This window comes from Anopheles nili, chromosome 2 (assembly GCF_943737925.1).
Source record: "Anopheles nili chromosome 2, idAnoNiliSN_F5_01, whole genome shotgun sequence".
Classification (NCBI taxonomy): Eukaryota; Metazoa; Arthropoda; class Insecta; order Diptera; family Culicidae; genus Anopheles; species Anopheles nili.
The window spans coordinates 41,025,003-41,039,510 of NC_071291.1; the positions used below are offsets into that span (position 1 = coordinate 41,025,003).

The window sequence follows — 14,508 nt, forward strand, 5'->3', positions numbered from 1 at the left end:
CGACCCCGTTCCATTTATTGCACCCAGCGCTCATCCAAATTGAAGTTCAACCGGGGGCTACGAGGGCGTTGAGAAGTTCGATTTTGAGCGGCAAATAAACAAATTCGGATTTACATCAACAAACGACGAAAACAGGCGCATTTCCGCTCCCTGTTGTAATGGGAACAAAAACGATGTTTTATCAGCTTGTTTGCTTTCCCCCATATCCCAGTCACGGGCCACACTTCCTTGGCCAGGAATAGTTAAACCGTTCGGAAGGGTTCACACAGCCATTCCCATAGCACCAGTACACAATGGTTCACCCATTCGCCCTGCAGGTGTCGATAGAAGTTTAGCCTTCGTTCGTTTATCGGTGTGCTGTTTTCCGCCTTCCGGCGTGATATCAAGACGCCACAACGGTTAAGTTGTTCTGCAGGGTGCAAAAACGGCACGAAAACCAACAAAAACACACGCACACACACACTAGGCTCCAACTCGGCACCAAACTCGTTCGCCTCGGTTCGCCTGCAATCACAGTCACGTACGAAAAGTGGGAAGAAACTTAATTACACTCATTGCATTAAATGCATTGCACAAGTGTCGGTTGCAGTGACTGAGATGCAGTTTCAATCTGCTCCGTACCGTACCTAGGCAAGGCGTGGAAAAGCGTTGGAAATGTACAAGCGAACAGCTCCTGGAGAGCTCGTGTAAGCTCCGTTGCTGGCGTTCGAACCAATCCCCACCGGCCAGCTGGTCTTCCTTCTCGATGGTGGAAATTTCTACTTGCTAAGGCCAGGGCACCGTTCGCCACCACTCGATGTGCCACTTCCTTTCTCGGTTTCAGTCTACTGGCCGGTGGGAATGCGACGGTGGTGAATTTATGCGCTCCTGTGAGAAGGGTTGGGTGGGTTTGAGGAGGCACATAAATCGGAAACGAATGTCTCCCACTTCAGACCGAGTTGCAATTGCACTCGGAGAAATGTCCTCGGCTTCTCGGGACGATGTGGTTTCCTGTTTGTTTTCAACGCTTGCAAACAACACCTAAAGCTGCTGCACTCGTGTTGAGCTTATGAGTGGTTGGGAAATGAATTAATCTACAAATATGATGTTCCTATTATTCTAATTATGCCACGTGAGTTTATTCTCCCATGAAGAAGTCTTAAATAGTACCCGTTTAATATCGAAGCGACCTCTATTTGTGATGCCGTAGAACGGGCCAAGGAGCAGGTGAATGAATCATCGTACCAACTGAACCGGTCCTTGCGCACAGGGTGTTTGCGATGTGCGAAAAAGGAACCTTGCTTTATTGCCCATCCCATTAGCGGTGATCGTTATCGCTGAGTTTGTGTGTCTTTCGGGTGCTTTTGTTGACATTATCCTTCCCGATGTGGCCCCAGAACCACGAGATTCAAGATTGAGCTTACTCGCGAGCAGGCTGACTGGTTGGGTTGGTTGATATTGGGTTACCCGGCGAAGGATGAAACCCATCCCGCACGCGCTAAAGATCTCGCGCTAATTAGTTTGCGTTTCACGATGTGTGTGTTTGTGTGCGCTTCTTAGCACACAATCCTTCAGCAATCATCTTATCTAGCGCCAGAGCAAACACTGGCGGCTTCTGGCGCGGAAGCTGATATCGACGGTAATCAGACCGTGGAAATGCGAACCAATGAGATTGGTGTCCTTTTTCACTCCCTTGGGAGGAAAGATGCCCTCAACCCATCGAAGGCACATTATCGATATTAGATTGCGTTGCGAAACGAGCGAACGTTGCTTTTAATTACACGTCATTCCCGGGTTACGGCAATACGGCTGCAAAATGGCGCTGGTATAGGTCGCTTTTCGCGGGCCAGGATGAAATGATTCCATCGGCACGTGTGATTGAGTGGCGGTTACGATCGTGACGAAAGGACCTTCGTCGGTTCGTGGGTTGGTTGGGTGGAAAGGCCGGATAAATGAGATTTAAATTATGATGAGTGCAGTTAACCGCGGGTCAATCAATTGGCTTTGTTTGGCGGCTAACGTTCCAATTACAATTAGTGATGCCGTCGAACTCGGATTAGCGATCGAATTCAATTGGATGTTGGAATTTTATTCCTCACTCTCTGAAGCTAGGCACATTCGGGGTTTGGGTGAGCATTTTCAATTAAACGATGGCATGACACGCTTTAATCCACCCAGCTACACCGACAATGGTCATGAAGCGAGAGCACATGCTTAACACGCGTCGTATTAAACATTATATTTTATCGCTGCGGTACATCTGAGCGCAATACCAAGGCAGAGAAGGTAAAAAAAATCCACTTTCCGACTACTATGCAGCTCTACGATGGCAAGCAATAAACATCCACTCCCATCGGCAAAAGGGATGCTTCCCGACGCGAAGCCAAACCTTGGCAGGTCGCCCTCGTCGTCTTCGTTGCTTTTCCAGCTCTCACGATGAAGCCCAGGAGATTTCCTTCGTTCGCCTGTCGTCCGGTTTCTCCACCCAGCAACCATTCTCTCTCTCTCTCTCTCTCTCTCTCTCTCTCTTTAACACAGTCCCGGATGCGGACATACTTTACCCAACCACCTACATTCGATGCCCTACCCTCGATCTCACGATCCCTCGGTCTCTTGCTCCTTGGGACGGCTTACTTTCGGTTTCTTCTCAGCACCGCGGGGGCTTTATGTTGCACCGTCATCTTCACACCGTGGCATGGCGTGACATGAACCACTGGCACAAGAGAGAGAGAGAGAGAGAGAGACCGGAACACCATCCAACACAAAGCGACCGGTTTAATCTCGTTCAATTTCCCCGTCGAAACCAGCCCATCGTACGGAGTGCATACAAGCGAGAAGAATTAATGGTGACCCCACACGCGCACACGACCCCTTCTTCTTTGGGGTTCCTTTTACAGTTCAAAGGTTGCGGCGGAGGGAAACCCACCACATCACCCGCGCTTTACCGTGGCAAGGAGCACGCCTGGAAGGGCCATAAATTGATCCCGACCCAGGCGCAGCTCGAGCGAGGCCTCATTGAGAATTCCGAACAGGACCCGGAGCCTCGGACGCGAGCGACAGCCACACGTACTAATTGGTAGGATTGTCCGACGACGAGTATCCCAAGACGGCCCTCGGCTTCCGGACGGTATAAAGCAAGCTTTTTTATTGTCGACACCAAACGACCTACGGCCCCAGGGACGGTGCGTCACGTCTTGTGGGAGCCCCTTCTCCAGAGCTGTGAAATCTTAGAGCCGCTCATTGCGTATTATCCACCTTCTGGTGATTCAGTTCCCTCCAGCGGTTGTCTGGCCCTGCGAAAGACTCGTCACGTGGAAACGCAAACATCGTCGTTAGCATAACAATTTGCTGGAATCACACGCCGTCGGGACATCACGGACGGAGGAGCGAGTGTGGCGCGAGCGGGGAATCATGCAATGGTTTATTGAAAAGGAATTCAACCGTGACGTACGAACAAGGATTCCGATCCTTGTGGCACGCGTGCGAGCGAGGCTGGCCTTAAATATTCGCGTCCGTGATAATCCGCGTATGTGCGAGGCAATGAGCTGAAGGGGCAAAGGGGGGGGGGGGGGGAGGAGGTTGTAGAAGAGGAGAAAATGTGGGAGGTGTGAAGGGAGTTACTGACAATGAGTGTTTGTGCGTGAGCTACCCTAGGGCTAACGATTTCGCAAGCGAAACGAAACGCAAATCTCGAGCACTCGAGCACGCTTTGTAAACGGCAGCAGAATTTAGCAGCGCATGCTGCGATGCCGTAATTAAATCCTGGCCAAACAGCTGCATCAAATATGAGCACACAAATGCAGTGCAAGCCCCCACGTGCGAGCTCATTACGTCGAGCTGATAAATTGCCCCGGCTCGAAATGAGCAGCTGTAACGACTCACACACGTCCGCGTTTCATTTGCATTAGATTACACACCGCGTGTTACAAGGCGCTCTGCGTGGGGCCTGTCTGCATTATCCTTTGTGGAATACCACCCACACCCAGAGAGAGAGAGAGCGAGCAGTTATCGCCGAAATGATAAATCAACAACCATCGAGAGGTTCCGTTTTCCCCGGGGTCTATGGCGCAACACAGTCGGGAGGAAAACTCGCCAAGGTCGTGGGTCGTGGGCGAACGAATTTCCAACCGCACGGCGAAATGAGAAACCATCCCGTGGTAAGCTACGGCTGCCACTCGAGCACGAGCGAAATAAAACGCACCCGCAACAGCAACAACACCCCAAAGGGCTTGAACCATAAATCACAGCGCGTCTGCATAAATTATTCCCATCGACGAACTCTTTCGATTTTCCGGTAAAAGTTTCCATTCCACCAATCGTGCGCCTGCGGGCGGGCAAGGAAATTGAATTGTGCAACATTCGAAGCGCGGTATGATTGGATTTTGGCCATTTCAAGCTTCCCGCTCCATTGGGTATTGTTGGGAGGGGGCCCGGAGTTTTATCTCGTTTTCTTGCCGTTTCCACCAAAGAGCAAACTGTTGAGCATCAATTTTGAGCAAAAAAAAACACACCAAACGTTAGCTTCCGTCGGTGCGTAAGGCCAACACGCTGAGTGCCTTCGAGGGGTGGCGCAGATTTTGGTCACGGATCGATGTCGACGTGTACACGTTGTTGCTCGCTCGCAAAACACGTTCCATTTCTGTAGTGTTTTTCATAACAACAACAACAGCAGCAAAAAAACTCGCAATAGTCCTGCGATAGCATCCACCTACTGGTTCTTCTATCATCCGCCAGAGGGCTTTGCGGAGCAGATTGTTCCCATCGGAACGGAGAAAGAGATATGGCAGCGATGAGGCGCGTTTAGTTATCCGATATCGACCCAACTCTGCTCTCGCTTGTTCGGTGAGCAACGATGTAGTTCTACCCAGGTGTTGGTTCGTGGCTTCCAACTCCAACCCCGAGCGTCCTCCACGTGGAAAAGTCAACACAACACTCAATCCACCGCAACGATGAGTAACTATTTGTGCAGTTGCGCCATTGCAAGGAAGCAGTTTATCACCGCAGGCACAACCGTTGCCAGCTGTTGACGTTGGTCTCTCGGGATCTACCGGGAGCTAGTACGTCTCTTAGAAGTGTACCAGCCGTCGCCATTGGGTAACGTGAAATCGGAAGTCCGGGAAATGCGACTCGGAACGTCAGTTTGGCCTTTGGTGGTGCTGGCATGCGCCCTAGGATCAATGCCACCACAGGTGACAGGTGCTCAGCATGTCGATATATTCCAGGTCAGCTAATAGTCTGCCACGCGTGTGTTAACAGACCGGTTCATGTAGTTTGACCCCGGATTCCGTTTGCAGCAATTCCGTGACGGAAGCTACCGAGAGCACGAACGCGCCAGAGCGGGTCTGAATGGATCCGAAGAAGAGCTAGATGACATCAGGACCGAAGCACCGACGAGCTGCGTTGAAGATGTTCTGCCATCCGATCCGCTGGAACTACACGAAAAGCTCGAACAGGAACTCGAACCACCACCGGTGAAACCGCAGAATCTGCCCCTTCCTGATCTGCGCGATCTATTCAGTCAACTCACGTCGGGTCTGTTTGGAGCTAACTTGTTCCGGATCGGTAATCACGTGCGTGCTCTACTGACCGGCATTAAAGGACGCGTCCATTCATACGTCAATGACACCATCGCTAAGCTCGAACATCAGCGACATCGTGCGATGACTTCGATGCGCCACAAGATGACGGAACTGAACGACCAAATTCAGCAGCGCTTTAGTGACGAATTTGTCGAGTATCGGGACGTCTGCTTACCAGACGAAGACCAATGCATGCGGCTTTTGCACACCCAGATCGAGCAGTACGAGCATCGGTTACGGGCTAACGTTGATCAGTGCCATGACCGGTTGGCGGAGGCATTAGCTCGCCAGCGTCAGGATATGGCCAAAGCGCAGCAACAGCTACAGGACGGTTCGCTACGCAAGCTGGAAGGATGTCTTGACCCGGATGCCGGAATTGGACGGAGTTTGCTCGCGTGTACCGGTGGTGCGATGGCTAACCTGGGGAAATTGATCACTGGTGCGCTGGAAACGTTCACCAGCAAGATGAGTCAACTGTCGGGATCCTTCGCACGGCGAGTGGACAAGTACGATCAGTGTGTGGTCAAACGGCGCAAGCTGCTACAACAGAACGAACGTGAGCTGTCAGCGATGGTTAAGGGTTGCTTCGAGCGACAACGTTCGAAACCGGACGAGTTCTTCTGAACATTGGGTTTGGTAGTATCGAATAAAGAAGGCAACTTCCGTTATTACGACGAGCCCTTTTGCAATCATATCGCGAGAGGGCTTAAATCTTGAAGAGCACCCGCTGGGGTGTATGCTTTTGTTTCGCTAACCACTTCCACACATTTGCAGCGGTGACGCGGTTGACGAAGAATGACCGGCGATTTAGAGCGCCACATGAGCTGCAAATCTGATGAAACCGTACCATAGCTCGATAAAGGCTTCCTGCGGGCGGGCGAAAATGCGAGTCCTTTTCGAGCCGGGCCGGTGGGTTCTAAATAACTTTCCCCATAACAAGCTGCAAGCTGGGCGTTGGAATTAACGTATGGTGGGGGGCATATCCATGGCACCAAATGAAGCACGTACGAACCCCGCGACTGCAGCCGATGTTGACACGGTACGGTGTTGTTTAAACTCGTGGCATGAACCGGCATCAGCTTCATACCGCAGCTGCATCCTACAGACGGGTTGACCCGGTTGCCGTACGAGCGCTCAAACAAACGATGGCCGCACGCCAGCAAGCCGGGAGATTGCAATTAAAATTTAATTCTCTGCACTTCCGCAAACTCGTCCGCGAGCAAAAGCCGGCGCCGCTTCCATTTCATCACGCTATTTGCCCTTCCAGTAAAACGGCACCGAAAATAGCGTACCGTGCCCGCGGCACGAACGGGGTTTGCAGACGTTGGTTTTTGAGCTGCGAGCAGACAGAGGGCAAGAAAGTAAAAGTTTCCTCTCGGTATTTCTGTCCCGGGGACCAAGTGGATGTGGATAGAACGATTTGCTTCTTCTCGGGGGGGCAGGGAAAACGCTTTTATCGCCGCCATTGCAGTCGTGCGGAACAGGACGTTTAAGCTCACTCTCCCCCAGTCACCCACACAAGCAGCCCATTGAAATAGGGGGTGCGTTCTTGCGGGCATCCCTTTTTCCGATGCCTTAGGATGCGCGGTACGCCTGAATGTATGCAGCAAGCAAACCATCTCCCCTTTGAACGTGACCCTCTGCATGATTCCTTCTGGGGCCGGGGGGTTCGCCGACTGGCTGCTTGGTGGCTCGTAAATGTGGAGCATTATTTTAGCTCACGACAAGCATGTTTACTTGCAAATGGAAGCTCAGGGGCACCGAGCATGGCTAAGATTTCCCGAGACACTCGCAATGACAGCAGCCAGGGGGGACGAACGACGAGCAGGCACGGAAGTCAGCAGGAGGTCAGGGAGATGATGGATGAGTTGCCATTTCTCATGGGGGCTCATGTTGCTCTGTCGCTCTTGCACATGTACGGTAAGGCTCGCAGGACTCATGTACGCTTCGGCAATGAGCGTCTCGCGTTGCTTCCAACCACACTTTTGTCTCTGTTCGATGACTAGCAAAAACACAACCGGAACACAACCGGAAGCAGGATAGATGATGTCGTCCGGTTGCCGGCGATAATATTTAGTGCGATGTTTCCTCGCACAAACACTTCATCGAGGCGCAAATAAATTCGTCCTGGGAATGATGATGCGTGCCGGAGCGCGAGCTCGTTTGATGTTTAGCTTCCGATTTTCCGGCGCCCCCAGTCGTCCTTGGGAAAACACCACCGAAAAACAACGTCGAGTCGACGGCAACACTCTAGAACTTTCCCAGCAGCCTACCGTGGAGATAAATATTTGAAGCTAACTCCCATTCTCGAAGCGCGATCCGGTGGGGTAAACTTTTTCCACATCCGACCGCACCAAACACATTACTTAACGCTCGAGCGAAGTTTGTCTTGCGCCGAGGTGAGGCTAATTTGAAGATGAAATATTGAACGCCATCGGTGGGTGGCCAATGGAAAATTCCTAACGTATGCGCCGCCCCGCTCTCGGGAGTGATATCGGGTTCGTGTTGCGAACTTCTTTTCCCTCGGAGTCGAGTATCGGCACAGATTGATCCATTGCAGGAAGTTGCTGCTCCGGCAAGGCGTGTTTTAATTAACTTTCCCGGCAGTTACATGATGGAGAGTTGAGCTAAGTTATCTCCAGCTAACATCTTAATACTCGTGTAGCACTCGGGAAGACCGGCGACCGACGACCGGAGACCGGGAGCAATACCCTTTGGGCCAGGCGTCGTGCTCTGTCAGAACGAAAATCCTTCACCGGATGGGTTGGGAAATTTTGTTCCAAATGCCGTCCCAAACCAAACCGCTTCGGCTTCCGGTAATTAACCGCCGGCGACCGTCGTTCTCGATCCTCGAACCGAACGCCAGGCGGGCGTAACTGATTGTGACATCCAAATTGGAGTTCCCGGTCAGTCGTTAGAGCGAACTGACAATCAATTCTCCCCCCGAGAGCCTTTCGGTTGGAAGGACGTGCTGTGGCCGGCTTCCGCTTCGCTTGCGATGCAACCGACTTCCGTCGGGCGGACAGCAACGATGCCCACTTGGTAAACTAATATTCTTACCCACCCACTCACCCTAAGAAAGCTCGCCAATGTTCGCTTCCCACGCTTCCTGCCGCCGAGCAAAGTTTTTAATAATGCTGAGAGGGTTTTCTCGTCGTCGTCGTCGTCGTCCTTTTTCCAGCACACCCGAGTTCCTCCCCCAAGTCGCCAGACCGGGATGAGCTTTCCGGAAGCTTGCAATCAACGTTGCTCTTTGAGCATTCTTTTTTTTTTGCGCCCCATTGTGCGCGCTTGCTTTCATTTATTGCTTCCTGCGGTTCCGTCGGTGGTCGAACTTTCCACCGGGGTCATAAAACAGACGACAATCAGCCGCTCATGGGGTTGTGTGGATGGGTACGTGTGTGTGTGTGTGTGTGGCCATCCGACGTTTTCATTTCATCGTTCTGGCCGGTTGCAGGAAGCACCGGAAGCAGCGTGCAAAAAGAAAAGCGTCTTGTGTCGACGTTTATAATGATTTTCCTTCGACGTTCCTCGCGAAAGACGCGCGCGTGGAAATTGAAGTCCCTAAGTGGCGTGATTTATGCATTGTTGCGATGGCTCGTGTGTCGTGATTTTATCCACTCACCCTCCCACACACTCGTGGAGGGGCGATTTGGATGGTGAAAATATGATTGGCTCGTCGTTACGCGACCAGTTCGACGAGGCGCATCGGAATCGTGCGAGACGCGGCTGTCTCACCGTTTGGCGCGTTTCCATGGAGGAGTGACGGCTTCATTGCAGGTTCCACTCGAAGGGAAAACGTTTCCACCTGCGTCAGGGCCGTTCGTGTTTTTTTTTGGCTGCGTAACGACCACGTCACTCATCCCTCGTCTCTTGGAGGCCCGTTTCGACGCAGGTTTCGCGTCCGTCAGCCGGCCAGTGGAACACCAGTCAGCCAGTTCAATCACGGATCGTCACGCCACCCAGGCAAGGTGGGTGGTGGGTGGTGAAAAGTAAAAGTTCCACCGGGCCAGATGGAGGCCACAGGGCTGAAAACTGCATCATCGTAACAACCCATCGTGCCGTGGGGCGGCCTACTTGATGTGCCGACGATGGGCTTTGACCGGATAGCTCGTAATGGTTGGCCGGATTTTCCATAAGCCGATTGCATGGAGAGATGTCTCTATGTAGGAGGCCGTGATTGTTGTACAGCATACATGGGTTTATACAGCCAGCTTCGATGCTAACCTCCGTAAAGGGATGGAGTGATTCACTTCTTCGGTGCCACAATCTTCCAAACAGCTGCTGAAGTTCTTCACTTTTCCACCACGTGCCTATTTTTTATGGATTTTTCCCATTTGTCTTATGTCTTCCATTAGGACAGGTGCTACCAAGACCGAGGGAAGAAAACCCCGCGAGGAAGCCACGAGAAAGCTCGATGTGCAGAGCAGGATGAAGCCAACCGTTCGCCCGCTGGACAAATGTCTCCGACGCCCAGGAGCACTCGCGCTCGTCGTCGCTGGACTGCTGTGTCTCCAGATTGCCACCAGCGATGGTACACCGCTAGATGACGGAAATGCAGGTGGTGGAAGCGCCAGCAGTGGTGAGTACCCGACTCGAAGGATGTGTGGTTTTCTTTTATTTTTACGTTAGTTATAAAACGCAACGTGAGTTATAAAACGAAACGCAACTGGAAACGATTGTTTCGAGCGTTTTATCGATAAGATTACGCCCGTAAAGCGATGAAGGTAAACTCGGTGAAACACGCTTTATCCTTCCCGATGGCAAGATGTTGCTCCCACGAAAAAATCGCATAAGACGCACAACAATCAGCATCTCTTTCGGAAGAGATCGCAACCAACGCACCGTGGAGAGGCAAATTGAATTGGAGGATTTATCCGGCATTGTAGCGCGATGCACGCACCAGCGCAGGCAGACAATTGAACCGAGCAAAAAGACTAAGAACCAAACAAGCAAGCAAGCAAAAAAAAAACAAAGAACCAGCAAGTCCTCCCCCAAACAATAGCCTCTGTGTGTCGTAACTTTTGCGACCCGATGTCAAGGAGCACCGTTTCGCGTGGTAATGATAAGGCGCGGTGCCATTTGTGCGAGAAATGGCGTGCAAAACGCGCGCGCGCTCGCGCACGGAAACGGAAGCGCACCGAAAACAGATTAGCTGCTGTTCGCGCGGTACCGCTTTTTCCCTACCGTGAGGGTCCTTTGCCGGTGTATTGGTGGGAGAGAAGTGGTAGTGTAGGCGTGAAGGTTTTTGGGGGCTTTTGTGGTAAAATGTAATTGCCGATACGCACCGTTTGTTGGGCGATAAACGAACGCCACGTGGGCCGTTGGACCGTGCTTTCCCGGGTATGCCGGAAAATGCCATGGTTCAAGTTGGTGGTGGGGGCGCCAAACTTTTCCCTTTTGTTTTAGGGATTTTTTTTGTGTTGTTCTTTTTTTTCGGGGACGTTTCGCCCACACAGGGCCAAGCCGGGAGGTGTGTTTTATGCGGCCTCCGCCGTTACCGCAACCGTACACTAATGAGTTCCGGAAACTTCGGTCAACCGTATTCGCCTCCATTTTGACCCCCGAATGCGCTGTCCGGAGCCAACGCTGGGGCCACAATGAGGGCACCACCGGGCTGCCAGTTGGCCTGGTTTTCCCCGGCCGAGGGACATCTTTTCGAATAACGATTTATCAGACCATAAACAGAAACTTTTGCGAGTTTTGTAGCTGGTCTTTTTTTGTTTTGTTTTTTGAGCTCACCGAGCTCGGTCAGTGGCCTGCGGAGGACGATTTTTTGGGGAAACTTTTTGCCCGATCCGGGGTTTTCCGTGGAATGCATCCCTGAGCTCCGGGTGGGACCATTGGAATGGGAAGCATACTGTGAGAACTTTGCAACAACTCCGCTGTTTCACGACTTCAAATTCCACCGGGCAAATAGAAGCCAATTACGCGTGCGGAAACTCCAGTTCATGATTGCTTTCCACGGCGACTTTTGCAGGGAAAGCACGATGTTGTTTTGCCAGTTAGTTCCGTTTACAAATTTTTCTTGTACAACACGCGCAACATAGATCGTGTTATAACGCAAAATCGATGAAAACACTAAATTTAAGAATTCCAATTTATATTGCCTTTGGAACGCCAAGAAAATCAAGTTTTCCACGAAAGCCCCGCAAAATACGTCCCCGATTTCAAGGATGCGTCGTTCGGCTAAAGACCGAGTGCTTCCAAGAGCACTTGTAGGGATACTCTTGCAGGATCTGCAGGAGCACGCTCTTCGGAGAACTTTTAAAGAATCTCCGACGTTCCTCGAACTTGGGTCGCGATTCTAAAACCTCAGCAGACGAGGGCTTGTTGGGTGTGGTTCGTTGGTTCGGCCCATACCGGCTAGATAATTGAGAGTGCGGACTTATAAAATATAGAACAAATAATTCCCCAAACTTGTTTCTCCACGCTCCATGTGTAACGGTCTTGCGTGCGGCGTGTATTTTTAAAGGGAAAATTCCTCAAATCACCCACCCCAAAACCGAAGTATGGCTTTTCGAATCGCTTAAAGCAGCCACCTTCACCTGAAGCAAGGGCTCCGAGGGCTCACACACAGCACGCTAGAGCACATTTCGTGACGTTGTTTCGTTCGAACAGCCTTCACTGCACAAACGGTGACCACCTTGGCATGCTTGCGAGCGTTGGTTGCTGAAGACGAGGGCTCTCGAACGGGGCCCCAAAACCCTCCGACCGGATGTTCGACCGATGGCGGAGCTCGATCAGATTCCGGTGTTCAATCAGGCGCGCGAGCACACGCGTTTCGCAGATGAAAATTGGCCGAAAACATCAAACGATGTACAGAAATCGCAAGCAAAGAGGCAAAAAAAAACGAACCAGCGAATCGAACGCACCCATGCGTGAACGGCGTGAGATGGAAAACGAAAATAAATCATCCGGACGCGCGAACACACACACAAAAGTACCCATCTCGACATCGGCAAGCCAATCAAACGCACATCGCGGATATCCGGAAGTGACTGGCCACAAGCCAAGGGAAATACCGGTTCGGTAGGAGCGCACTTGAGCAGGTCCGGTTCGTGAGGTGGTGAGATTCGATTTCACGATGTTGCCATCACACACCGATGCCAGTGAAAGTGAACTCGCAACCCCCGGGGGGAGAAAGTTTCCACGGTGGCGTTTGCTGACCAGCTGAGAAGAGCTGAGTCAGACCAGCGCTTCACGAGTCCGGGAGAGACGCGAAAAACGCACTCGCAGGAACGGGAATTTTCACTCCCCAACGACGCAACAACTCGGGACAACGACACGAGGGACGGACTCACTCACGCGGGAGCGTATCGTTAGCACCTTGGGGTGGATGGGTGAGAAAATAAAGCTCCGTCCAATCGAGCAAACAAACAGCAAGTACACGCTGGTCGCCGCTTACTGGCGCACTTTCTCCAAACGACTCGACGGGGCCCAGCAGCAGGCACGTTTTGACCCCGATCGATTGTATGCTAATGTGCGACACCGGAAGGCGCCCTGGATGAAGAGGAGGTAGAAAGAAAAAAAAAACGCGATCCACCCCGTAGGGCTTTGCATAGATAGCGGCACCGCAAGGCGCATTAATAAGCGCCGGCAAGTCTGGTCATAAATCTGCCCGACACACGGGGCCACGCTCCATAAAGGCGGCATCAAAAAGCGCTTCCTTCCCGTGGCGTGTGTGTCCTTCCCGGAGCGATCCGCTTGACCGCACGGTGGCGCCACTTCGCCTCGTCGGGTGGCCACTTTCGCAACAATTCCACGCACACAGACCCATAGCGAGCGATTACTTGGAACTCGGTCAGTTCGGTCTGACGAACGGATAAATGGCCAACAGTAACTGGTGCTATTCTTTCCATTTATTTTCCTCCGTCGCTTTTTACTTTACTTTTTCCCATCCCTTGGGAATGGTAGCGGTTCTCGGGGATACAATTCGGGGGGGGGGGGGAGGGGGGGAGGGAGAAAATACAACCCCCCGGACGCCTGGTTGGCCCTTCGGTAGGGTTCGTCGCTTGTTCCCGTTTTCTTAAAGTCACTCGGCCGTAAGAAAAAAAAAACGAGCCTCAACCGCGGCTCGTGGAAATCGGCCGATGCACGGTGAAAAATACCACCTCGTCACCGACAATCGGTTGAACTATTGTTTCACGAACACGTGCGTGTGTGTGTGTGTGTGTGGTTGTGGGTTTATTTTGCTGGTGCATTTTTTTCTTTTCTCTCTTTCATTTTCCCTCCTTTTTGTGTTTAATACCGTTGTTTACAATCGGGGTTTTTACTAGCGCGCACTCGCCTGCTATCGACATTGAAACCGCGCATTGTGACGAGTCGTGTGCCACTTTCCGGTATCTTCTACCTTTTTCCTCTCCCCGAAAATTGTGCCACTCACCGGCATCGTCACCGACGATCACATCGAGGTCGGTCGGAAAAACGGTGGCCGGAAAGCGAACCAATCCGCTAATCAACCGGTGATACGAAGCGGGACGCGGATGCTCAATGGTAAAATGAGCTGTAGAGTCGCCACTTTACACAGGGGGCGTTTTTCATTTCCCAATTGTTTCAACTCCCCTCTCTCCGCCTCCCTCCCATGTGACGATCGGCCACCCCCAGGAGGCAGGTTTCCCTCGGTGGCCAACCGTTTTGCACACTCGTGCCCAAAACAAACGTGCGAACTTTGGGGCGAAAATCCTGCCATTTGTCGGTTTTTCTTTCCCTTCACAAAAGCCTCAAAAAAGTTTGGCCCACTTTCTGAGGCAAGGGTGGCCACGGAACGCTTGTTAAGTTTGAGAGTTTGGTTCATTAAATTCTACGCTCCTCTGGCTATATTCAACGATCGAAAGTCGATTGATGGGATATGCAGCCGGGAGGAGAATATTGTTTCTGCACGCTGCCGTCGTGCTTGAGATGCCGTCGTGCGCTCGGCTGCTCGTGGTAAACTTTTCTTGCACTTTTC

General features: G+C 51.9%; 2 protein-coding genes across 2 annotated transcripts in view; both read left to right on the forward strand.

Moving 5' to 3' along the window:
- Positions 1 to 14,508, forward strand: part of LOC128721358 (uncharacterized) — a 37,584-nt gene that overhangs the window by 8,606 nt on the left and 14,470 nt on the right. Inside the window, exon 2 of the mRNA XM_053815102.1 lies at positions 9,917 to 10,140. Coding sequence (XP_053671077.1) covers positions 9,990 to 10,140 — 151 coding nt within the window. The 5' untranslated portion in view covers positions 9,917 to 9,989. The remainder of the gene's footprint in view (positions 1 to 9,916; positions 10,141 to 14,508) is intronic.
- Positions 5,027 to 6,250, forward strand: LOC128721359 (uncharacterized). The gene is made up of 2 exons (XM_053815103.1): positions 5,027 to 5,201; positions 5,274 to 6,250. Exons 1-2 carry the CDS (start codon positions 5,100 to 5,102, stop codon positions 6,180 to 6,182), a joined length of 1,011 nt encoding a protein of 336 aa, XP_053671078.1. The 5' UTR covers positions 5,027 to 5,099; the 3' UTR covers positions 6,183 to 6,250.

Excerpts from the sequence above, each read along its gene's own strand:
- LOC128721359 (XM_053815103.1), top strand. The coding sequence starts at position 5,100 with ATGCGACTCGGAACGTCAGTTTGGCCTTTGGTGGTGCTGGCATGCGCC. Across the intron at positions 5,202-5,273 it reads AGCATGTCGATATATTCCAG|CAATTCCGTGACGGAAGCTA; the intron begins GTCAGCTAATAG and ends TTCCGTTTGCAG.